At 44.7% G+C, this 20085-nt stretch overlaps 1 protein-coding gene across 1 annotated transcript in view; it reads right to left on the reverse strand.

Annotated features, from left to right (window-relative positions):
- LOC112080438 (MAM domain-containing glycosylphosphatidylinositol anchor protein 1-like) overlaps positions 1-20085 on the reverse strand; it is a 333781-nt gene that overhangs the window by 299438 nt on the left and 14258 nt on the right. The window contains exon 2 of the mRNA XM_070442591.1: positions 1129-1218. Coding sequence (XP_070298692.1) covers positions 1129-1195 — 67 coding nt within the window. The 5' untranslated portion in view covers positions 1196-1218. The remainder of the gene's footprint in view (positions 1-1128; positions 1219-20085) is intronic.

Consider the following 20085-nt stretch of genomic DNA (forward strand, 5'->3'; position numbering starts at 1 on the left):
CCAAAGGTGCTTCAACAAAGTACTGAGTAAAGGGTCTTTTGTAAATGTGATATTTCCATTTTTTTTGTTTATAAATTTGCCAAAATTTCTAAAAACCTGTTTTGGCTTTGTCATTATGGGGTATTGTGTGTAGATTGATGAGGAAAAAATAACAATTMMWTTTTTTTTGGAACGAGTCTGTAACGTAACAAAATGTGGGAAAAGTCAAGGGGTCYGAATACTTTCCGAATACGCTGTATATAGTGCATAGGCCTACTAGTCAATGTCTCACTCATTTGTGTGCCTCAAAAGCAATTGTCTGCGTTCATTAAGTCTGCACACTCTGGTTGAATTAACATTGTTTCCATGTCATTGGAAATCAATGTGATGACGTTGAATAAACAAGTAATCAACATAAGGGCATTTCGTATTTTTTTCACTCAACTTCTAACCTAAATCCAATGACATGGTGACATTTTTTGTTGATTTCAAGTTGAATTCATGTTAGTTGACAACTCAACCAAATGTAAATCAAAACTAGAACTCAACCAAATGTCTAGTTTCGAATTACGTCTGTGGCCTCGGCCCATTGAGCGTGRCACACTCCCACGTTTGAATAGTCTACTTCGCCTAGTTTGGGAATATAATATATGCACATGTGACTAGTTTCAGGAAATTAGGCATATGTCTCATGTCACTACTTCACAGGAGAGGTATTTAAATGTTGTTTTTTATCAAAATGCATTTTTTGGGCAGAAATACCTTCTAGACCATGTGAACTTTCATGTGCCTTAATTACAAACTATTGTGCCATCTGTAAATACAAATAAACTCTTTAAATTATGAGCCTAGTTGGTTTAGCCACGGAAACCTTTCTGCTACCCATGATTGGCTGAGATAATGAACGGGCTGGACATGAGAGATGAATTCTGATTGGTCTANGACTGGCCACCCCTCATAGCCTGGTTCCTCTCTAGGTTTCTTCCTAGGTTCTGGCCTTTCTATGGAGTTTTTCCTAGCCTCCGTGCTTCTACACCTGTATTGCTTGCTGTTTGGGGTTTTAGGCTGGGTTTCTGTACAGCACTTTGCGAAATCAGCTGATATAAGAAGGGCTTTATAAATCAATTTSATTGATTGATTATTTCTTACCGTACACTCCTTGCCCTCGCGCATATGGGTAGATGATAGAAAATACCAAAATCCAGAAAAGCTCCATCTTCAGCTCCGATCCCTCATAACCTGGAAAGAGTCGGAGAGAGAGAGAAGAGCAGGTTTCTCAGTCTGAGTGAATGGGGAAAGAGGAGGGCATGAGAGCACCATGACTAGATTGAAGGAGCCACGGTAGATTATAGTGAGTAGCGTGTAACAGCGACAGTAGACTAGTTAACAATCCAGACAAGAGAATAAGTGAGGAGTATTACATCTGTTTGTTCGGCCCCGTAAATCATTTAAACTTCCTCGCACAGATAATTAAATCGTAATAATTCTTGGGTTTGACAGGATTGCCTAAAGTTATTATGGTGTATTTCAGAATTTGCTAACAGGCAGGTAAGGACAGCGAGCGTAACACGATTTCACCCACCGGCATATCACCACACACATTGCCTATTACACATGTGGGTGTRCACACACRCGCACACACATACGCAGGACTTGTGGACAATAGCAGCAATATTCATTCAGAACATTTCCAAAAATACAAATAGATTACATTCCTCACTGAATAGGTGATAAAAACTGAATAATAAATAAGCAATAGACAACCGTGCCAAATCAATCATGTTAACTGATATTTTGTGTGATATTGTGTTTTAATTGAATGCCTATTAAAGGAACGTAAACGAGTCAATCAAAATGATAGAATGATTGATGCRCTTTGTCACTCAATTTGGCAACTGATTTAGCTTCGCCTAGCATTGTGAATTCATACACTTGTCTCTTTCAGAAAAGTTACCCATTCGGGAAGTATTCAGATCCCTTGACTTTTTCCAAATTYTGTTACGTTACAGCCTTATTCTAAAATGGATTAAATACATTTTATTCCTCATCAATCTACACCCAATACCCCATAATGGCAATGTGAAAACAGGTTTTCAGAAAGTTTTGCAAATGTATTCAATATAAAAAACAGAAATACCTTATTTACATAGTAATTTAGACCACTCGAAATTGAGCTTAGGTGCGTCCTGTTTCCATTGCCCATCCTTAAAATGTTTCTACAACTTGATTGTACATGATTTGGAAAGGCACACAACTGTCTATATAAGGCCCCACAGTTGACAGTCAATGCCATAGCAAAGACCAAGCCATGAGGTCGAAGGAATTGTCCATACAGCTCCGAGACAGGMTTGTGTTGAGGCACAGATCTGGGGAAGGGTAGCAGAAAATGTCTGCAGCATTGAAAGTCCCCAAAAACAGCAGCCTCCATCATTCTTAAATGGAAAAGTTTGGAACCACCAAGACTCATCCGAGAGCTGGCCGCCCGGCCAAACTGAGCAATCGGGAGAGAAGGGCCTTGGTCAGAGAGGTGACCAAGAACCCCATGGTCCCTCTGAAGAGCTCAGAGTTCGTCTGTGGAGATGGGAGAACTTTACAGAAGGACAACCATCTCTGCAGCACTCCACCAAACAGCCTTTATGGTAGAGTGGTCAGATGGAAGCCACTCCTCAGTAAAAGGCACATGACAGCCCGCTTGGAGTTTGCCAAAAGACACCTAATGGACTCGCAGACCAGGAGAAACAAGATTCTCTGGTCTAATGAAACCAGATTGAACTCTTTGGCCTGAATGCCAAGCGTCCACACTCCTACGGTGAAGCATGGTGGTGGCAGGCATCATCGTGTGGGGATGTTTTTCAGCGGCAGGGACTGGGAGAGATGAACGGAGCAAAGTACAAAGAGATTCTTGATGAAAACCTGCTCAAGAGCACTCAGGACCTCAGACTGGGGCTAAGGTTCACCTTCCAACAGGACAATGACTAAGCTCACAGCCAAGACAACGCAGGAGTGGCTTTGGACAAGTCTCCGAATGTCCTTGTGTGGCCAGCCAAGTCCCGGACTTGAACCCGATCTAACATCTCTGGAGAACCTGAAAATAGCTGTGGCAGCACGCTCCCATCCAACCTGACAGAGCTTGAGAGGATCTGCAAGAGAAAAATGGGAGAAGCTCCCCAAATACAGGTGTGCCAAGCTTGTAGTTTATTCCCAAACCACTCAAGGCTGTAATCGCTGCAAAGGTGCTTCAACAAAGTACTGAGTAAAGGGTCTTTTGTAAATGTGATATTTCCATTTTTTTTGTTTATAAATTTGCCAAAATTTCTAAAAACTGTTTTGGCTTTGTCATTATGGGTATTGTGTGTAGATTGATGAGGAAAAAATAACAATTCATTTTTTTTTGGAACGAGTCTGTAACGTAACAAAATGTGGGAAAAGTCAAGGGGTCGAATACTTTCCGAATACGCTGTATATAGTGCATAGGCCTACTAGTCAATGTCTCCTCATTTGTGTGCCTCAAAAGCAATTGTCTGCGTTCATTATTGATCTGGTTGAATTAACATTGTTTCCATGTCATTGGAAATCAATGTGATGACGTTGAATAAAACAAGTAATCAACATAAGGGCATTTCGTATTTTTTTCACTCAACTTCTAACCTAAATCCAATGACATGGTGACATTTTTGTTTGATTTCAAGTTGAATTCATGTTAGTTGACAACTCAACCAAATGTAAATCAAAAAACTAGAACTCAAGTCAAATGTCTAGTTTCGAATTACGTCTGTGGCCTCGGCCCATTGAGCGTGACACACTCCCACGTTTGAATAGTTCTACTTGCCTAGTTTGGGAATATAATATATGCACATGTGACTAGTTTCAGGAAATTAGGCTATGTCTCATGTCACTACTTCACAGGAGAGGTATTAAATGTTGTTTTTTATCAAAATGCATTTTTTGGGCAGAAATACCTTCTAGACCATGTGAACTTTCATGTGCCTTAATTACAAACTATTGTGCCATCTGTAATAACAAATAAACTCTTTAAATAATAGCCTAGTTGGTTTAGCCACGGAAACCTTTCTGCTACCCATGATTGGCTGAGATAATGAACGGGCTGGACATGAGAGATGAATTCTGATTGGTCTACGATGTAGTACCTGCTGTTTATAACATCAAATTTTTATTGGTCACATACACATGGTTAGCAGATGTTAATGCGAATGTAGCGAAATGCTTGTGCTTCTAGTTCCGACCGTGCAGTAATATATAACAAGTAATCTAACAATTTCACAACTACCTTATTACACATGTAACAGTATTGCTTCTGTCCATCTCTCCTCACCCCTACCTGGGCTCAAACCAGGGACCCTCTGCACACACAGGCAACAGCCACCCTCGAAGCATCGTTTACCCATCGCTCCACAAATGCCGCGGCCCTTGCAGAGCAAGGAAACAACTACTTTCAACGTCTCAGAGCGAGTGACGTCACCGATTGAAACGCTATTAGCGCGCACCTCGCTAACTAGCTAGCATTTCACATCGGCTACACACACAAGTGTAAAGGAATGAATAAGAATATTGCACATATAAATATATGGATGAGCGATGGCCGAACGGCATAGGCAAGATGCAGTAGATGGTATAGAGTACAGTATAAACAGTTGAAGTCGGAAGTTTACATACACTTAGGTTGGAGTCATTAAAACTCGTTTTTCAACCACTGCCACAAATTTCTTGTTAACAAACTATAGGTTCTGGCAAGTCGATTAGGACATCTACTTTGTGCATGACAGAAGTAATTTTTCCAACAACAGGCAGACTATTTCACTTTCACAATTCCAGTGGGTCAGAAGTTTCATACATTAAGTTTACTGTGCCTTTAAACAGCTTGGAAAATTCCAAGAAAATTATGTCATGGTTAGAAGCTTCTGATAGGCTTATTGACATCATTTTGAGTCATTGGAGGTGTACCTGTGGATGTATTTCAAGGCCTACCTTTCAAACGCAGTGCCTCCTTTGCTTGACATCATGGGAAATCAAAAGAAATCAGCCAAGACCTCAGAATTTTCTTTTTTGAACTTCACAAGTCTGGTTCATCCTTGGCGAGCAATTTCCAAACGCCTGAAGGGTACCACGTTCATCCTGTACAAACAATAGTACGCAAGTATAAACACCATGCGGACCACCACGCCGTCATACCCGCTCAGGAAGGAGACGCGTTCTGTCTCCTAAGAGAGGAACGTACTTTGGTGCGAAAAGTGCCAAATCAATCCCAAAACAACAGCAAAGGACCTTGTGAAGATGCTGGAGAAACAGGTACAAAAGTATCTATAGCCACAGTAAAACGAGTCCTATAACAACATAACCTGAAAGGCCGCTCGGCAAGAAGAAAGCCACTGCTCCAAAACGGCCATAAAAAAGCAGACTACCGTTTGCAACTGCACATGGGGAGAAATATCCTCTGGTCTGATGAACCACAAAAAATAACTGTTTGGCCATAATGACTCGTTATGTTTGGACGAAAAAGGGGAGGCTTGCAAGCCGAAGAACACCATCCAACCATGAGAGCACGGGGGCGTGGCAGCATCATGTTCGTGGGGTGCTTTGCTGCCGGAGGGACTGGTGCACTTCAACAAAATAGCTGGCATCATGAGGATGGGAAATGATGTGGATATATTGAAGCAAATCTCAAGACATCAGTCAGGAAGTTAAAGCTTGGTTGCAAATGGGTCTTCCAAATGGTACAATGACCCCAACATACTTCCAAAGTTGTGGCAAAATGGCTTAAGGACAACAAAATCAAGGTATTGGAGTGGCCATCACAAAAGCCCTGACCTCAACCCCATAGAAAATTTGTGGGAAGAACTGAAAAAAGCGTGTGCGAGCAGGAGGCCTACAAACTGACTCAGTTACACAGCACTGTCAGGAGGAATGGGAAAAATTCACCCAACTTATTGTGGACGCTTGTGGAAGGCTACCCGAAACGTTTTGAATAAACTTGAGCGTTTGTAAACTTCTGACGCCACTGGGATGTGTTGAAAGAAATTAAAAGCTGAAATGAATCATTCTCTCTACTGTTATTTTCACATTTCACATTCTTAAAAAAATAAAGTGGTGATCCTAACTGACCTAAAACAGGTGGAATTTTGGGGGGGATTATTTGGATTAAAAGTAAGGAATTTTTTTGTTGGTTTTTTTTCTGAAAAACAAACCCTGAAAAAAAGTTTTTCTTTTAAATGTATTTGGCTAAAGTGTATGTAATTCCGACTTCAAACTGTACATATGAGAATGAGTAATGTAGTGTATGCAACATTATATAAAGTGGCATTGTTAAAAGTGACTAGTGATACATTTATTACATCCATCTTTTTTATTATTATAGCTCGCGCTCAGCAGTTTGAGTCAGTTATGTTGCAGGCAGCCACTCAAATGTTAGTGGATGGCTGTTATCATTCTGAATGGCCTTGAGAAAGAAGCAGTTTTTCAGTCTATCGGTCCCAGATTTTGATTCACACTGTCAGAGGTCGACCGATTATGATTTTTCAACGCCGATTAACCGATTATTGGAGACCAAACAAAGCCCGATATCGATACATCAGACGGATTTTTATACTATACCTCGTGCTCAACAAACTAAAGGGAACATAAATAACACATCCTAGGATCTGAATGACATGAAACATTCTTATTAATATACCTTTTCTTTACACTAGTTGAACTGTGCTGACAACAAAATCACACAAAATTCTCATGGAAATCAAAATTTATCACCCATGGAGGGTCTGGATTTGGAGTTTCAACTCAAAATTAAAGTGGAAAAACCACACCGTACAGGCTGATTCCAAACTTTGATGTAAGTCCTTAAAAACAAGTCAAAAATGAGGCTCAGTGTGGGGCCTCTCGACGTGACCTTGTAGGACCTCCCTACATACACGCCTGGGCAATGCTCCTGATGAGGCTGAGCGGATGGCTTCTCCTGAGGGTATTTGCTGTCGTCCTTGCAGTACCATCGGAACATAGACAGACCGCCAACTCCTGGACAGTCCTGTGGTGCAACATGGCGTTGGTGGATGGAGCGAGACATGAATGTCCCAGAATGTGCTCATTGATTCAGGTCGGGGAACGGGCGGGGCCCAGTCCCACTACGCATCAAACTCCGTCCTTCTTCAGGAAGCTGTCTGACACACTCCAGCCCACATGAGGGTCTAGCATTGTTCTTGCATTTAGGAGGAATTCCAGGCCCAACCGCACCAGCATATGGTCCTCACAAGGGGTTCTTGAGGATTCATCTCGGTACTAATGGAGTCAGGCACACCCACCCATGACTGCCCACCGCCAAACCGGTCATGGCTGGAGGTGTTGCCGGCAGCAGAACGGTTCTCCCAGCGGCGTCCTCCACGACTTGGTCACGTCTGTAACAGAATGTTGCTCAGTGTGAACCTGCTTTCAATCTGTGAAAGAGCACAGGGGCCAGTGGCGCAATTTGCCAATCTTGGTGCTTCTCTGGCAAATGCCAAATCGTCCTGCACGGTGTTGGGCTGTAAACACAACCCCAACCTGTGGGAATGGTCGGCCCTCATACCACCCTCATGGGAGTCTGTTTTCTGACCGTTTGGAGCAGGACAAGTGCACATTGTGGTCATTTTGCCAGGGCTCCTGGCAGTGCTCCTTCTTGCACAAAGGTGGAGGTAGCCTCGCGTCTCTCGCTGCTGTTGTTGCCTCCTACGGCCATCGCTCACGTTCCTGATGTATCTGGCCTGCTCCTGGTATGCGCCTCCATGGCTCTGGACACTACCTGACAGACACAGTCAAACCTTCTGCCACGCTTCGCATTGATGTGGCCATCCTGGATGAGCTGCACTACCTGAGCCACTTTGTTGGGTTGTTAGACTCCGTCTCATGCTACACTAGAGTGAAGAGTACCGCCAGGCATTCAAAAAGTACAAACATCAGCCAGGAACGGCATGGAATCGAGAAAGTGGTCGTGGGTCACCACCTGCAGAACCACTCCTTTTTATTGGGGGTAGTCTCGGTAATCTGCCTAGTATTTTCCACCTGTTGTCTATTCCATTTGCACAACACATGTGAAATTTATTGGCAATCAGTGTTGCTTCCTAAGTTGACAGTTTCGATTTCACAGAAGTGTGATTGGACTTGGGAGTTACATTGTTGTTGTTTTAAAGTGTTCCCTTTATTTTTTTGAGCCTGGTCATATTTGTAATAATGACAAATACAACAATACTGAATGAACAATGAACACTTTTATTTTAACTTAATATAATACATCAATAAAATCAATTTAGTCTCAAATAAATAATGAAACATGTTCAATTTGGTGTAAATAATGCAAAAACAAAGTGTTGGAGAAGAAAGTAAAAGTGCCATATTGCCATGTAAAAAGGCTAACGTTTAAGTTCCTTGCTCAGAACATGAGAACATATGAAAGCTGGTGGTTCCTTTTAACATGAGTCTTCAATATTCCCAGGTAAGATGTTTTAGGTTGTAGTTATTATAGGACTATTTCTCTCTATACCATTTGTATATAGCGGGGTGAACAGGCAGTGGCTCGGGTGGTTGATGTCCTTGATGATCTTTTTGGACTTCCTGTGACATCAGGTRGTGTAGGTGTCCTGGAGGGCAGGTAGTTTGCCCCCGGTGATGTGTTGTGCAGACCTCACTACCCTCTGACGAGCCGGGTTCTATGCGGAGCAGTTGGTGTCCCAGGCGGTGATACAGCCCGACAGGATGCTCTGAATTGTGCATCTGTAAAAGTTTGTGAGTGTTTTTGGTGACAAGCCAAATTTCTTCAGCCTCCTGAGGTTGAAGAGGCGCTGTTGCACCACGCTGTCTGTTTATCCGTGATGTGTACGCCGAGGATCTTAAAACTTTCCACCTTCTCCACTACTGTCCCGTCGATGTGGATGGGGGGTGCTCCCTCTGTTGTTTCCTGAAGTCCACAATTATCTCCTTTGTTTTGTTGACGTTGAGTGTGAGGTTATTTTCCTGACACCACACTCCGAGGACCCTCACCTCCYTGTAGGCCGTCTCGTCGTTGTTGGTAATCACACCTACCACTGTAGTGTCGTCTGCAAACGTGATGATTGAGTTGGAGGCGTGCATGGCCACGCAGTCATGGGTGAACAGGGAGTACAGGAGAGGGCTGAGAACGCACCCTTGTGGGGCGTATGCAACCATGGCATCCGATGCCAGAGAGGGAGAAAGATCAGATTTTTCTGCCATTGCACACGATCTGTGTGAACCAGAATGATTAGACACAATGGGCCAAGCAAGATGTACAAACAAAACAGAAACGACACAGGACGTCTTATTTAATGAAAGGGGTTGCAGTCTGCCGTGAAGCGTTCTTCCATTAATACGGGTAAGAGTCTAGCTACATTTTCAGATATTATACGTTTCTAATTTTGACAGAAAGCTATGATAATCGGTTTGAATTGCTAGCTAGCTACAGTACATGTCTAAATAAAAGACTCCAAGTTAAAGTGTACTGTTAGCCAGCTAGCTAACGTTAGCTGGCTGGCTCACTAGCTAACATTACGTGTATGATCTCTGTAGTGTTGGATTCTAGCTTGAAATACTTGCTATACTAGAAGTTAATGAYTACATGTATAAGGAATGTATATGGTAGGTCAATTGAGTGTGGATAAGAACTAGGGGTATGGAAGTTACTGAGTGAGGAAAAAGGCAATCACCTGKTTGCGGTCACTGATAAGGTTAAATAGCTGTGGATTAGGGAGGAGATTTGAATTGTTTAACCCTTTGATGGTAACTACATGATTCCACATGTGTTATTTCATAGTAAATAGTAAAAATAAAGAAAAACCCTTGAATGAGTAGGTGTTCTAAAACGTTTTACTGGTAGTATATATATATATATGGGAAGCAAGCAAATTCCTTTCACTGAGCTGTGTAAAGACAGACTAACAGGGAAGAGACAATTAATTTGAATGTATATTCATGTTCTTTTGCTGTTGTTTGCAGCTGCACTATCCTTCACCAACTACGGAGTTCGGGAAACACGTGTGGACCTGAATTGTGATAACTGCAGTGGCCAGAACAAGTTTGTGCTCTGGTATTGTGCCTGGCGGACCATGCACAAGCTCCACCACAGTCTGGACATTCACTTACTGATCACAGGCCACACCAAGTTTGCCCCYGACTGGTGCTTCGGGCCACATCAAGCAGCGCTTCAGAAAGAGTGAACACTTTGTCTGAGATTGCTGGTGTTGTGAAGGMCRGCACTGTGACAGGGGTCAACMTCCCACAGCTGGTTGGACTGGAGGATGGTACGGTGCTAGTGGAAAGCTATGGCTGGCTACAACACCTGACTCTGTACTTCAGGCCGCTGCCACAGTTCAAGCAGTACCAGCACTTCAGATGAATATAATTTCCATTGCATTGTATGAGGTTATTCTTCTTATCTAAACATGGGAGGTGAATTGATGTTATGCAAGGTTCTAATGTGTTCTAAAATTGTTTTTGTTATTTCCTGTTTTACAGCTTCGGTGCTTTGGAGCTTGGGGTTGTTATCGCGAAGGAGCGTTTGGACTGTCGGGACCAGGTTTCAGATGCTGCACTACGCTGACGTCCTTCCTCCCATAGATGGTATGCCTGTACAAGCACCACCTGGACTGGACACAGATAGACAATGTATTTTTTTGAGGAGATCAGTGAGTTTTGCAATGAAGAGGCCATGGACATCACATGCCCTGCACCAAAGTCAAGGGCAGGACAGAAACATGTGCTCACGATCGTCGTGGAGGATTGAGACGGCCAAAACGCAGCAGTAGGAAAGATAAGCCATCTTCTTTTTTTAAGAAGAACGAGAAGCAACCAAAACACTCTTTACACAAACTAACACAACGACCGACCGTGAAGGCTAATAAACGTAGTGCACATCACAGGCTACAATACGTTCAGAACAATAGACAATTACCCCACATTAAACAAACGAAAGCCTATGGCTACCCTAAATATGGCTCCCAACAGAGTACAAACAGAAACTCAGCTGTCTCTAATTGGAACCCATTCAGGCAACATAGACTCCTCCTAGCACACTACACCAACATAGGACACAGCTAGACACTCACTCAACACAAACCCAATCAAACTAACACCCCAACACCCCTTTACCATATACCACCCAAAACGATAAAACCCAAACATTCCCTCCGCTTCACCCGTGACCTTAACTAAAATAAATAAAGAAAACAAAGAATAACTAGGCCAGGGCGTGGACATAACCCCCGCTTAAGGTGGCCGAACTACCGGCGCACCCAGCACACAGTCCTAGGGCAGCGGTCTGGGTGGGGTTCCTTCACGGTGGCCCGTCCGCGCACTGTCGTGGTCCCCACCCGCCACCACGTCACTAACCGCTCTTAGTGCTTCCTCCATGACCGCCCCTCCACATTTAACCGCCACTGAAATTAAGGGGGCACTCCGGGATCTAAGGGGCAGCTTCCGGACTAGAGGCATACCAGGGTAAGGGGCAGCACCGAAGGATAAAGGAGAGCACCGGACTACAGGGACGGAGTCGATGAGGGACGGCAGCTCCGGACTGAGGGACGGCAAGCTCGGACTGAGGGCGGACAGGGAAGGTAGGTCCCGGCGACAGAGCTTGGCGTCCGAACTAGGATGGGGGAGGGTTGCGCTGGGGTCCCGCGGCGGATGCATCTCGGCCCATCCTAGTTATCGTCGAGCTGGCCGTCGGCCGTCAGACTCCGTGAGTCTCCGCCCTCAGCGGGGGGGGGAGACCGGGGCGGGATGTCCGGTGGGGAGCTGGCCGGTCCAGGTCCGGAGCTGGGTCGGGGGCGGGCCCCTAACCTGTCAGCTGGGTTGCCCGGTGAAGGCGACGGGCGAAAGCCTCGTCCCGGGACGTGAGGGACGCCGCGAGCGTCCATCGGACTCGAGGGACAGGGCAGCTCTGCCGTCGCGTCACATCTGCCTACAAAGCCCTCCTGGACTGAGGGACGCGAGCCACGGAGCTCCCGGACTGAGGGAGCGCGCTAGAGCTGCCGATGCTCCCGGACTCCCGATGGCACGACGCCATGGACGTGGCTGGACGCTGCGCACTTGACTGGCTCACTCATGGGGCTGCGTCTGACCGTGATCTGGCTTATCCTGGTGCTGCCCCTTTACTCCCGGTACCTGACCTTAAGTCCGGAGCTGCCCCCTTAAGTCCCCGGAGCTGCCCCCTTAATTCAGTGGCGGTTAATGTGGAGGGGGTCATTTGGAGGACACTAAGGAGGCGGATGAGTGACTGTGGTGGGTGGGGACCACAGACCAGTGCCGGAGCCGCCACCCGTGGAAGGTAACGCCCACCGACCCTCCCCTAGACTGTGTGCTTGGTGCGCCCGGACGTTCCGAGCCTCATAGGCTTGAGCGTGAGGGAGTGGCTGCTCATGGGTGAGTCTGACGGAGTCTGGCTTCAGCTCATCGGCTGGCTGCGACGTTGTAAGTAAATTACTTTGTTTTCTTATTTATTTTAGTATATGGTCAGTGGTGTGACAGTGGGATGTTTGGAAATCTAATCGTCTGATCCTTGACGATTTATTCCGTCTTTTACTGATTTTTGTTCCTTCACTATCTTATTCTCGAAGTTATTTTTTGTGTTTTCATCTTTTTTATTTTTGTATTATAGTTGTCTATGGCTCTTGGGTGATGTATGTACTGGTTTTCTCATTTTTCTTGTTGATCGTGGGTTGGTGCTTCTAGGGGTGTGTGCTTGCCTGTGCGTGTTTGCGTTGAGACCATGCTCCTTATTTGTCCTGATTTATTGGCTTGGATTGTTTGTCTTTGGGGTATATCTAATGTGTGTCTAATGTTGCCTTGTGGCGGAATAGTGGTCGTGAAGTGTTTCGATTCGTGTTATTTACGCGTTTAAGGTAGGGTGTTGATGTCGATGGTTTAGTTGTGATTTTGTTCATTTATTTTGTTCGCGCTGTTGTGGGGCGGTCGGAGGCTGGTTGGGTGTGCCCGTGTGCCTCGCTGTGGCGTTGTGTGAGTGCGGCTCGCGACGACTCTGTTTGGCGATACTTGGCTGCTTCAGCGTGGCTGACGGGAGCTGGCCTTGCTCATGCTGGTGGGAGTCTGCTGGCTCTGGTGGTCTGTCTACGTAATTGGCTTAATGGCTGGCGACGGACTCTGGGCTGCTCATGGCTGGCTGACGGATCTGGCTGCTCATGGCTGGACTGGATCGGATTCTGGCTGCTCATGGCTGGCTGACGGATCTGGGCTTGCTCATGGCTGGCTGACGGATCTGGCTGGCACAATGGCTGGCTGGCGGATATGGCTGCCACATGGCTGGCTGGCGGATCTGCAGATCCTGTCTGGTTGGCGGCTCTGGCAGATCCTGTCTGGTTGGCGGCTCTGGCAGATCCTGTCTGACGAATGGCTCTAGCGGCTCCTGACTGACGAACGGCTCTGACGGCTCGGGACAGACGGGCGGCTCTAATGGCTCGGGGCAGACGGATGGCTCTAATGGCTGCGGGGCGACGGAATGGCTCAGATGGCGCTGGGTAGACGGATGGCTCAGATGGCACTGGGTAGACGGATGGCTCAGATGGCGCTTGGCAGACGGGCAGTTCAGCATCGCTGTGCAGACGGCAGACTCTTGCCGGCTGAGGCGCACTGTAGGCCTGGTGCGTGGTGCCGGAACTGGTGGTACCGGGCTGGGGACACGCATCTCAGGGCTAGTGCGGGGAGAAGGAACAGGCATACTGACCCTGGGAGCGCACATTAGGCCTAGTGCGTGGTGCCGGAACTGGTGGTACCGGACTGTGGACACGCATCTCAGGGCTAGTGCGGGGAGCAGCAACAGGACGCACAGGACTCGGGGACACACAGGAGGCTTGTTGCGTGGTTTAGGCACTGGTGGTAAAGGGCTGGAGACACGCACCATAGGGCTAGTGCGTGGAGGAGGCACTGGTGGTACTGGGTAGGGGCGGGGAGGTGGCGCCGGAAATACGGACCGTGCATGCGTACTGGCTCCCTTGAGCGCCGAGCCTGCCCAACCTTACCTGGTTGTATGCTCCCCGTCGCCTGACCAGTGCGGGGAGGTGGAATAACCCGCACCGGCCTATGTAGGCGAACCGGGGACACCATGCGTAAGGCTGGTGCCATGTACGCCGGCCCGAGGAGACGCACTGGTGACCAGATGCGTTGGGCCGGCTTCATGACATAAGGCTCAACGCTCAGTCTAGCCCGGCCGATACGTGGAGCTGGAATGTACCGAACCGGGCTATGCACGCGTACAGGAGACACCGTGCGCTCTACTGCGTAACACGGTGTCTGCCGTACTCTGCTCCTCCACGGTAAGTACAGGAAGTAGGCGCAGGTTTCCTACCTGACTTCGCCACACTCCCTTTAAGGCCCCCCCCAAGAAATTTTTGGGTTGTACTCACGGGCTTCCAGCCTTGTCTCCGTGCTCGCCTCATATCGCCTCCTCTCGGCTTTAGCTGCCTCCAGCTCTTCACGAGGAAGGCGATATTCTCCCGGTTGTGCCCACGGCCCCTTACCATCCAGTATCTCCTCCCATGTCCAAGAATCCTGTGTAGGTGGGTCCTGTTGCCGCTTTACATGCCGCTTGGTCCTGTATTGGTGGGTAATTCTGTCACGATCGTGTGGAGGATTGACGGACCAAAACGCAGCAGTAGGAAAATAAGCCATCTTCTTTTTATTAAGAAGAAGGAGAACCGAAAACAAAACACTCTTACAAAACTAACAAAACAAACAAACGTGAAGCTAATAAACGTAGTGCACAACATGCTACAAACGTTCAAACATAGCAATTACCCACATCAAACGAAAGCCTATGGCTACCCTAAATATGGCTCCCAATCAGAGACAACAGAAATCAGCTGTCTCTAATTGGGAACCCATTCAGGCAACCATAGACTCTCCTAGACAACTACACCAACATAGACACAGCTAGAACAATACACTCAACACAAACCCATACACTACACCCAACACCCCTTACACATATAACCACCCAAAACCGATAAAACCCAAACATTCCCCATGTCACACCCTGACCTAACTAAAATATAAAGAAAACAAAGAATACTAAGGCCAGGGCGTGACAACATGCTCTCCGAATATAGATTATCTTGTTCATGCTTGGTTCGGGCGGACCAGTTCATCACTGGGGGGTGAGTTCCCAGCCATCAGCGTATCTGCAGTGCCTCTATTCACGTTCTGTACTATTTATTTGTATCCTGCTGCTCAGTCTTACCCTATATGCTATCACTATCTTCGCTATTATTAGTATCATCATTCATCTCTATTTATAACCTATTCGATTATATATTGATTATGGTTATTATTTGTTATTGTGCATGCTGTATTACGTTTTTCTTTCTCTACTGGCATTGACAATTGTTCTTTTTTATATTAACACTATCTATTTTGATATTGCTACTATGTCATCTAATATTTATAAATATTTTTATCTGGACACTTTGTTCACCTGAAATGTTTCCTTTTTGTAGGCTACTACTTTTACCACTTTTCCCCTACTCACTGTTCACCACATGACCTCACATGTGAATCCTTAAAGAGTTGGGTGGGGCTGGCTTGAGAGGGCGTGAACAATGCTGAATTGTATGCAATTGTGGCTGTTTCAACTTGTCAATTTCAAATGATTTTCTACAACAGTTTGAATTGAGGTGTGTTCCGCCTCATTTATTCACAATAAAGTCGTCCATTTCACTTTTGTGGACAATTTAGTTTGTAGGGATTACTGGGCCGGACAAATTCCCCATTATTACCGCAGATCAAGTATGCAGACATTGCGCATCTCCAGTCTGCACAAAGTTTTTCATTTCCGGCTTGTGCCCGCTTCGCCTTAATTGTTGTTTTCATTACTACATGATATTAACTTTGGACATGTGTGCATTTCTATCAAAGTAAGTGCCTTATTACGTTATAATAGTTTCTGTATGTCATTTCTACTGTAGTCACTGTATGTATGGAGCATAATACATTTTTGTGTATTCCTTATAACCGGGACACGCAGGGTACCGTTATTAATTTCATAACCTTTATGGTGTTGTACTCAATCGTGCTTATGTAGCTAGCTACATTATGCTATAGCTCTGTTAAACAATGCTAATTGCGTCAGAGAAGTATTAGCTTTAGTCTTTTGAATTTACCCTGGCCTTATGACCATGGTTTATTTTAATTTGGCCTGTTTAGCATAGCTCTGTTCTGCCCTGCCCCCTTGTGGAGTTCACAGATCAATCGTTTTTTCTTAACGTTATATAATCATATTTGTCACGTTCCTGACCTGTTTTCTGTTGTTTTGTATGTGTGTGATGGTCAGGGCGTGAGTTTTGGGTGGGCAGTCTATGTTTGCTGTTTCTATGTTGGTTTTGGGTTGCCGGTATGGCTCTTAATTAGAGGCAGGTGTTTTGCGTTTTCCTCTAATTGAGATCATATAAGGTAGGTTTTCTCATGTTTGTTTGTGGGTGATTGTCGCTGTGTCTGTGTATTTTGCACCACACGGTACTGTCTCGTCTCGGTCGTTCCTGTTTATGTGTTCCTCGTTTCATGTAAGTTCATGTTTAGGTCTGTCTAGTTCGTTTTGTTATTTGTTAATCATTCAAGTGTATTTCGTTTCGTGTTTTTCCGTCTGTCAAATAACATTATGTATTCATCACCCGCTGCGCCTTGGTCTACTCACTCACCGAGGGACGGCCGTTACAATATTCGTGATTTTGTCAATGCAATTTAATTTTTTTTAGCAGTGTTATTACGTTTCTTTGTAAAATTGTTTTATTGCTATATCCTGATATTGTATTCTAATTGCTAATGATGATTCTTTATTCTGTACTTTGAGAAATCACACACACACAACAGTACTGAACATTATTTGCCAATATGTGACTCACCACCTGGATTCGGTATTATGTAGCAAAATTTGAAATTGGGTTTTTACATTGGATAAAAGTACAGACTCAGAGCTACAAAATGGTATATCATACACTGCATTTTTGAGGAACAATGGAAAGTAACTATGCTTTGAATGTTGATAAACTTACTTCTGAGAAAAGGGCCTTTGAATGCTTTGGTACCTACTGGAGAGCTCTCCTTTGTCTACCCCATTCAGCATTGTTCACGCCCTCTTAAGCCACCCACACCCATCTCTTTAAGGATTCACATGTGAGGTCATGTGCTAAACAGTGAGTAGTGTAGTTAGACAAGTGGTAAAGTAGTGGCCTACAATAATGAAAAATGCCAGGTAAACAGAAAGTGTCTAGATAAAAAATATTTATAAATATTTGATGACGCTTACCCAGCACATGAGTCATGTGAAAAGTAATACCCCTAGCCACATCCAGTGGTGGAAAAAGTACTGAAATGTCATACTTGAGTAAAAGTAAAGATATCTTATTAGAAAATGACTGAAGTAAAATATTACTTTAGTATCAAAAGTAAAAAATAATTTCAAATTCCTTATTAAACCAGACGGCCCAATTGTATTTTTTATTAATGGAAAGCCAGGGGCACACTCCCAACACTCAGACATAATTTACAAACAAAGCATTTGTGTTTAGTGAGTCTGCCAGATCAAATGCAGCAGAGAGGTTCTCTTCATAAGTGTTTGAATTAGACAATTTCCCATCATAATGTAACAGTACTTTTTGTGTGTCAGGGAAATGTTGGAGTAAAAAGTTCATTTACTTTTGGAATGTAGTGAAGTAAAAGTTGCCAAAAATATAAATAGTAAAGTAATGTACAGATACCCCAAAAATTATGAGTAGTATTTAAAGTATTTTTTACACCACTGCCCAAATGCCTTCACATCCGTTCATTAGCATACTGTTACACACGCACTTATCACATAGTACATAGGTTAAGGCCATGCAACCTGAGTGAGGTGCACATGTACAGTACATAAACAGATGCATGCACCATATATTTTGTGGTGAACACTTGATACGTCACGTGGTATGTCACAAAATCATGTTACGACCACACGTCAATATTAATTGTATATATCAATATTTTGCTAAGTGGATGGGTCTCTACAGAAGATGTAACGGACAGTCAAATGGTTACTTGGATTTTCAGAATAGTAGATGACAATGATAAGATAGAAATATAGATAATATCATATAGTACAGCATAAAGAGCAAAATATCAGTGATGAGATAGAGTAGTTCTATGCATACAATCAGGGGTAAAGTGGCTGAGAAAGCAAATAGTAACAGCAACATATGGAGCGAGTGTTAGGAGAGTCGTGAATAGAGGCACTGCAGATAGTGCTGATGACTGGTCCGTCCAAACCACGCATGAACAAGGGCATCTACATTCGGAGATCCTGTTTCTGTCTGCCTCTGACTCCGGTGCAGGGCATGTGATATCCATAGCCTTAGTTGCAAAACTCCCAATCTTCTCAAAAATATACGTTTGTCAGGTTGTGTCCAGGTGGTGCTGTACAGGCAGACCATCTATGGGAGGAAGGAATGTCAGCATTGCAACAACACCAGTCTCCAGAGCATTGAAGCTGGAAAACAGGGAACAAAAAAATCTGAAGAGATTACAACCTTGCAAAACATCAATTCACCTCTCAAGTTTATATAAGAAGAATAACCTCATACAATGCAATGAAAAGAATTTTCACCTGAAGTGCTGGTACTGCTTGATCTGTGGTCAGAGTCAGGTGTTGTTGTCAGCCATAGCTTTCCACCAGCACCGTACCATCCTTCAGTCCAACCAGCTGTGGGATGTTGAACCCTGTCACAGTGCTGTCCTCCACAACACCAGCAATCTCAGACAAAGTGTTCACTCTGGCTTTGATGAGGTCCAAGCACCAGTCGGGGCAAACTTGGTGTGTCCTGTGATCAGGAAGTGAAGGTCCAAACTGTGGTGGAGCTTGTGCATGGTCGCCAGGCACAATACCAGAACACAAACGTGTTCTTGTTTTGGCCACTGCATTTATCACAATTCAGGTCGACCCGCGTTTCCCCAACTCCGTAGTTGGTGAAGAAATGGTGCATGTAGTTGATGACTGCGCTGCTGCCTTTGCTGGATGACATGCCTTCATCGATCAAGAAGTTGACTTGTGGTATTCCTTCACAGCAGACACCAAACAAGCCACACTTGCGAGGTGTTAATAAGTAGATGGGACTTGGCTGCATAGGGTCAGAAGGATACGCACCTGCAAACAACAAAGAGACAGTAAGATAAACTACAATTCATTGTCTCACCCCTGTCAGTCTGTCTTTACACAGCTCAGTGAAATGTATTTGCCTGACTCCCACATACATACATGTTTTTGTTTTGTTTTTATGAGTGTATATCTATTTATCCATCACTCTATGTCCTTAATCAGTATAAAATAGGAAATGTTGCTACTTGTGTGAGCAAAATCAAAGCTGTAATGCATCCTGATGTCTTTGCTTGCTGGTTCAGTAGGGGCCCCAGAGACAACTGCAGGTCTTGCAGTCAGCAAACATCTTCTGGTAGACAGACCGCTCACTGACCAAGCAGGAGATGCTGCTCTTGCTTGTTCAGGGCTTGGCTGACTTAACAGCTTCTGGAAAATACAGAAATAAAGTGAGATCAATAAAAGTAGTGGCAATCATGTTGAAGGTAAATGAATTAATCAAAACGTGTTTATGCTTTACATACCAAGTGTTGTCATCGATTCCTTGAAGAGACGCCAACACTGCTGCTTTTGTCATATGGGATGGCAGCAGATTTCCACCAAAGTGTTTGTGTCCTGGGTGGCATCCAGGAAATACTATTGCATTATCTCTGCGTAGTTGTTGATGAAGTTAACCACACAGCTGTAAGTCCTCATGCTTCAGGTGTAACCTGTGCTTGGTTGGCCCAGCTCTCTTTTTGATGGGAGGCATTAGACCATTCTCTTTGTATGACTGGTGGAGGATTGTCAGGTGTGTCCTATTTGATGCTGAAAGACAAATTCCAGATACAAATATTTTAGCATTACTATACAATAGATGCGAAATGGCATTCTGAAATATCACTAACGTTACACATAGTTATCTCTCTAGCTAGCTAAGAGCAAGCTTTGATTTGGGGTGTTTTGATTAGATATGTAACGTTAGCTAGCTAGCCAGCTAAACA

The sequence above is a fragment of the Salvelinus sp. IW2-2015 genome, unplaced genomic scaffold, assembly GCF_002910315.2.
Source record: "Salvelinus sp. IW2-2015 unplaced genomic scaffold, ASM291031v2 Un_scaffold16326, whole genome shotgun sequence".
Taxonomy (NCBI): Eukaryota; Metazoa; Chordata; class Actinopteri; order Salmoniformes; family Salmonidae; genus Salvelinus; species Salvelinus sp. IW2-2015.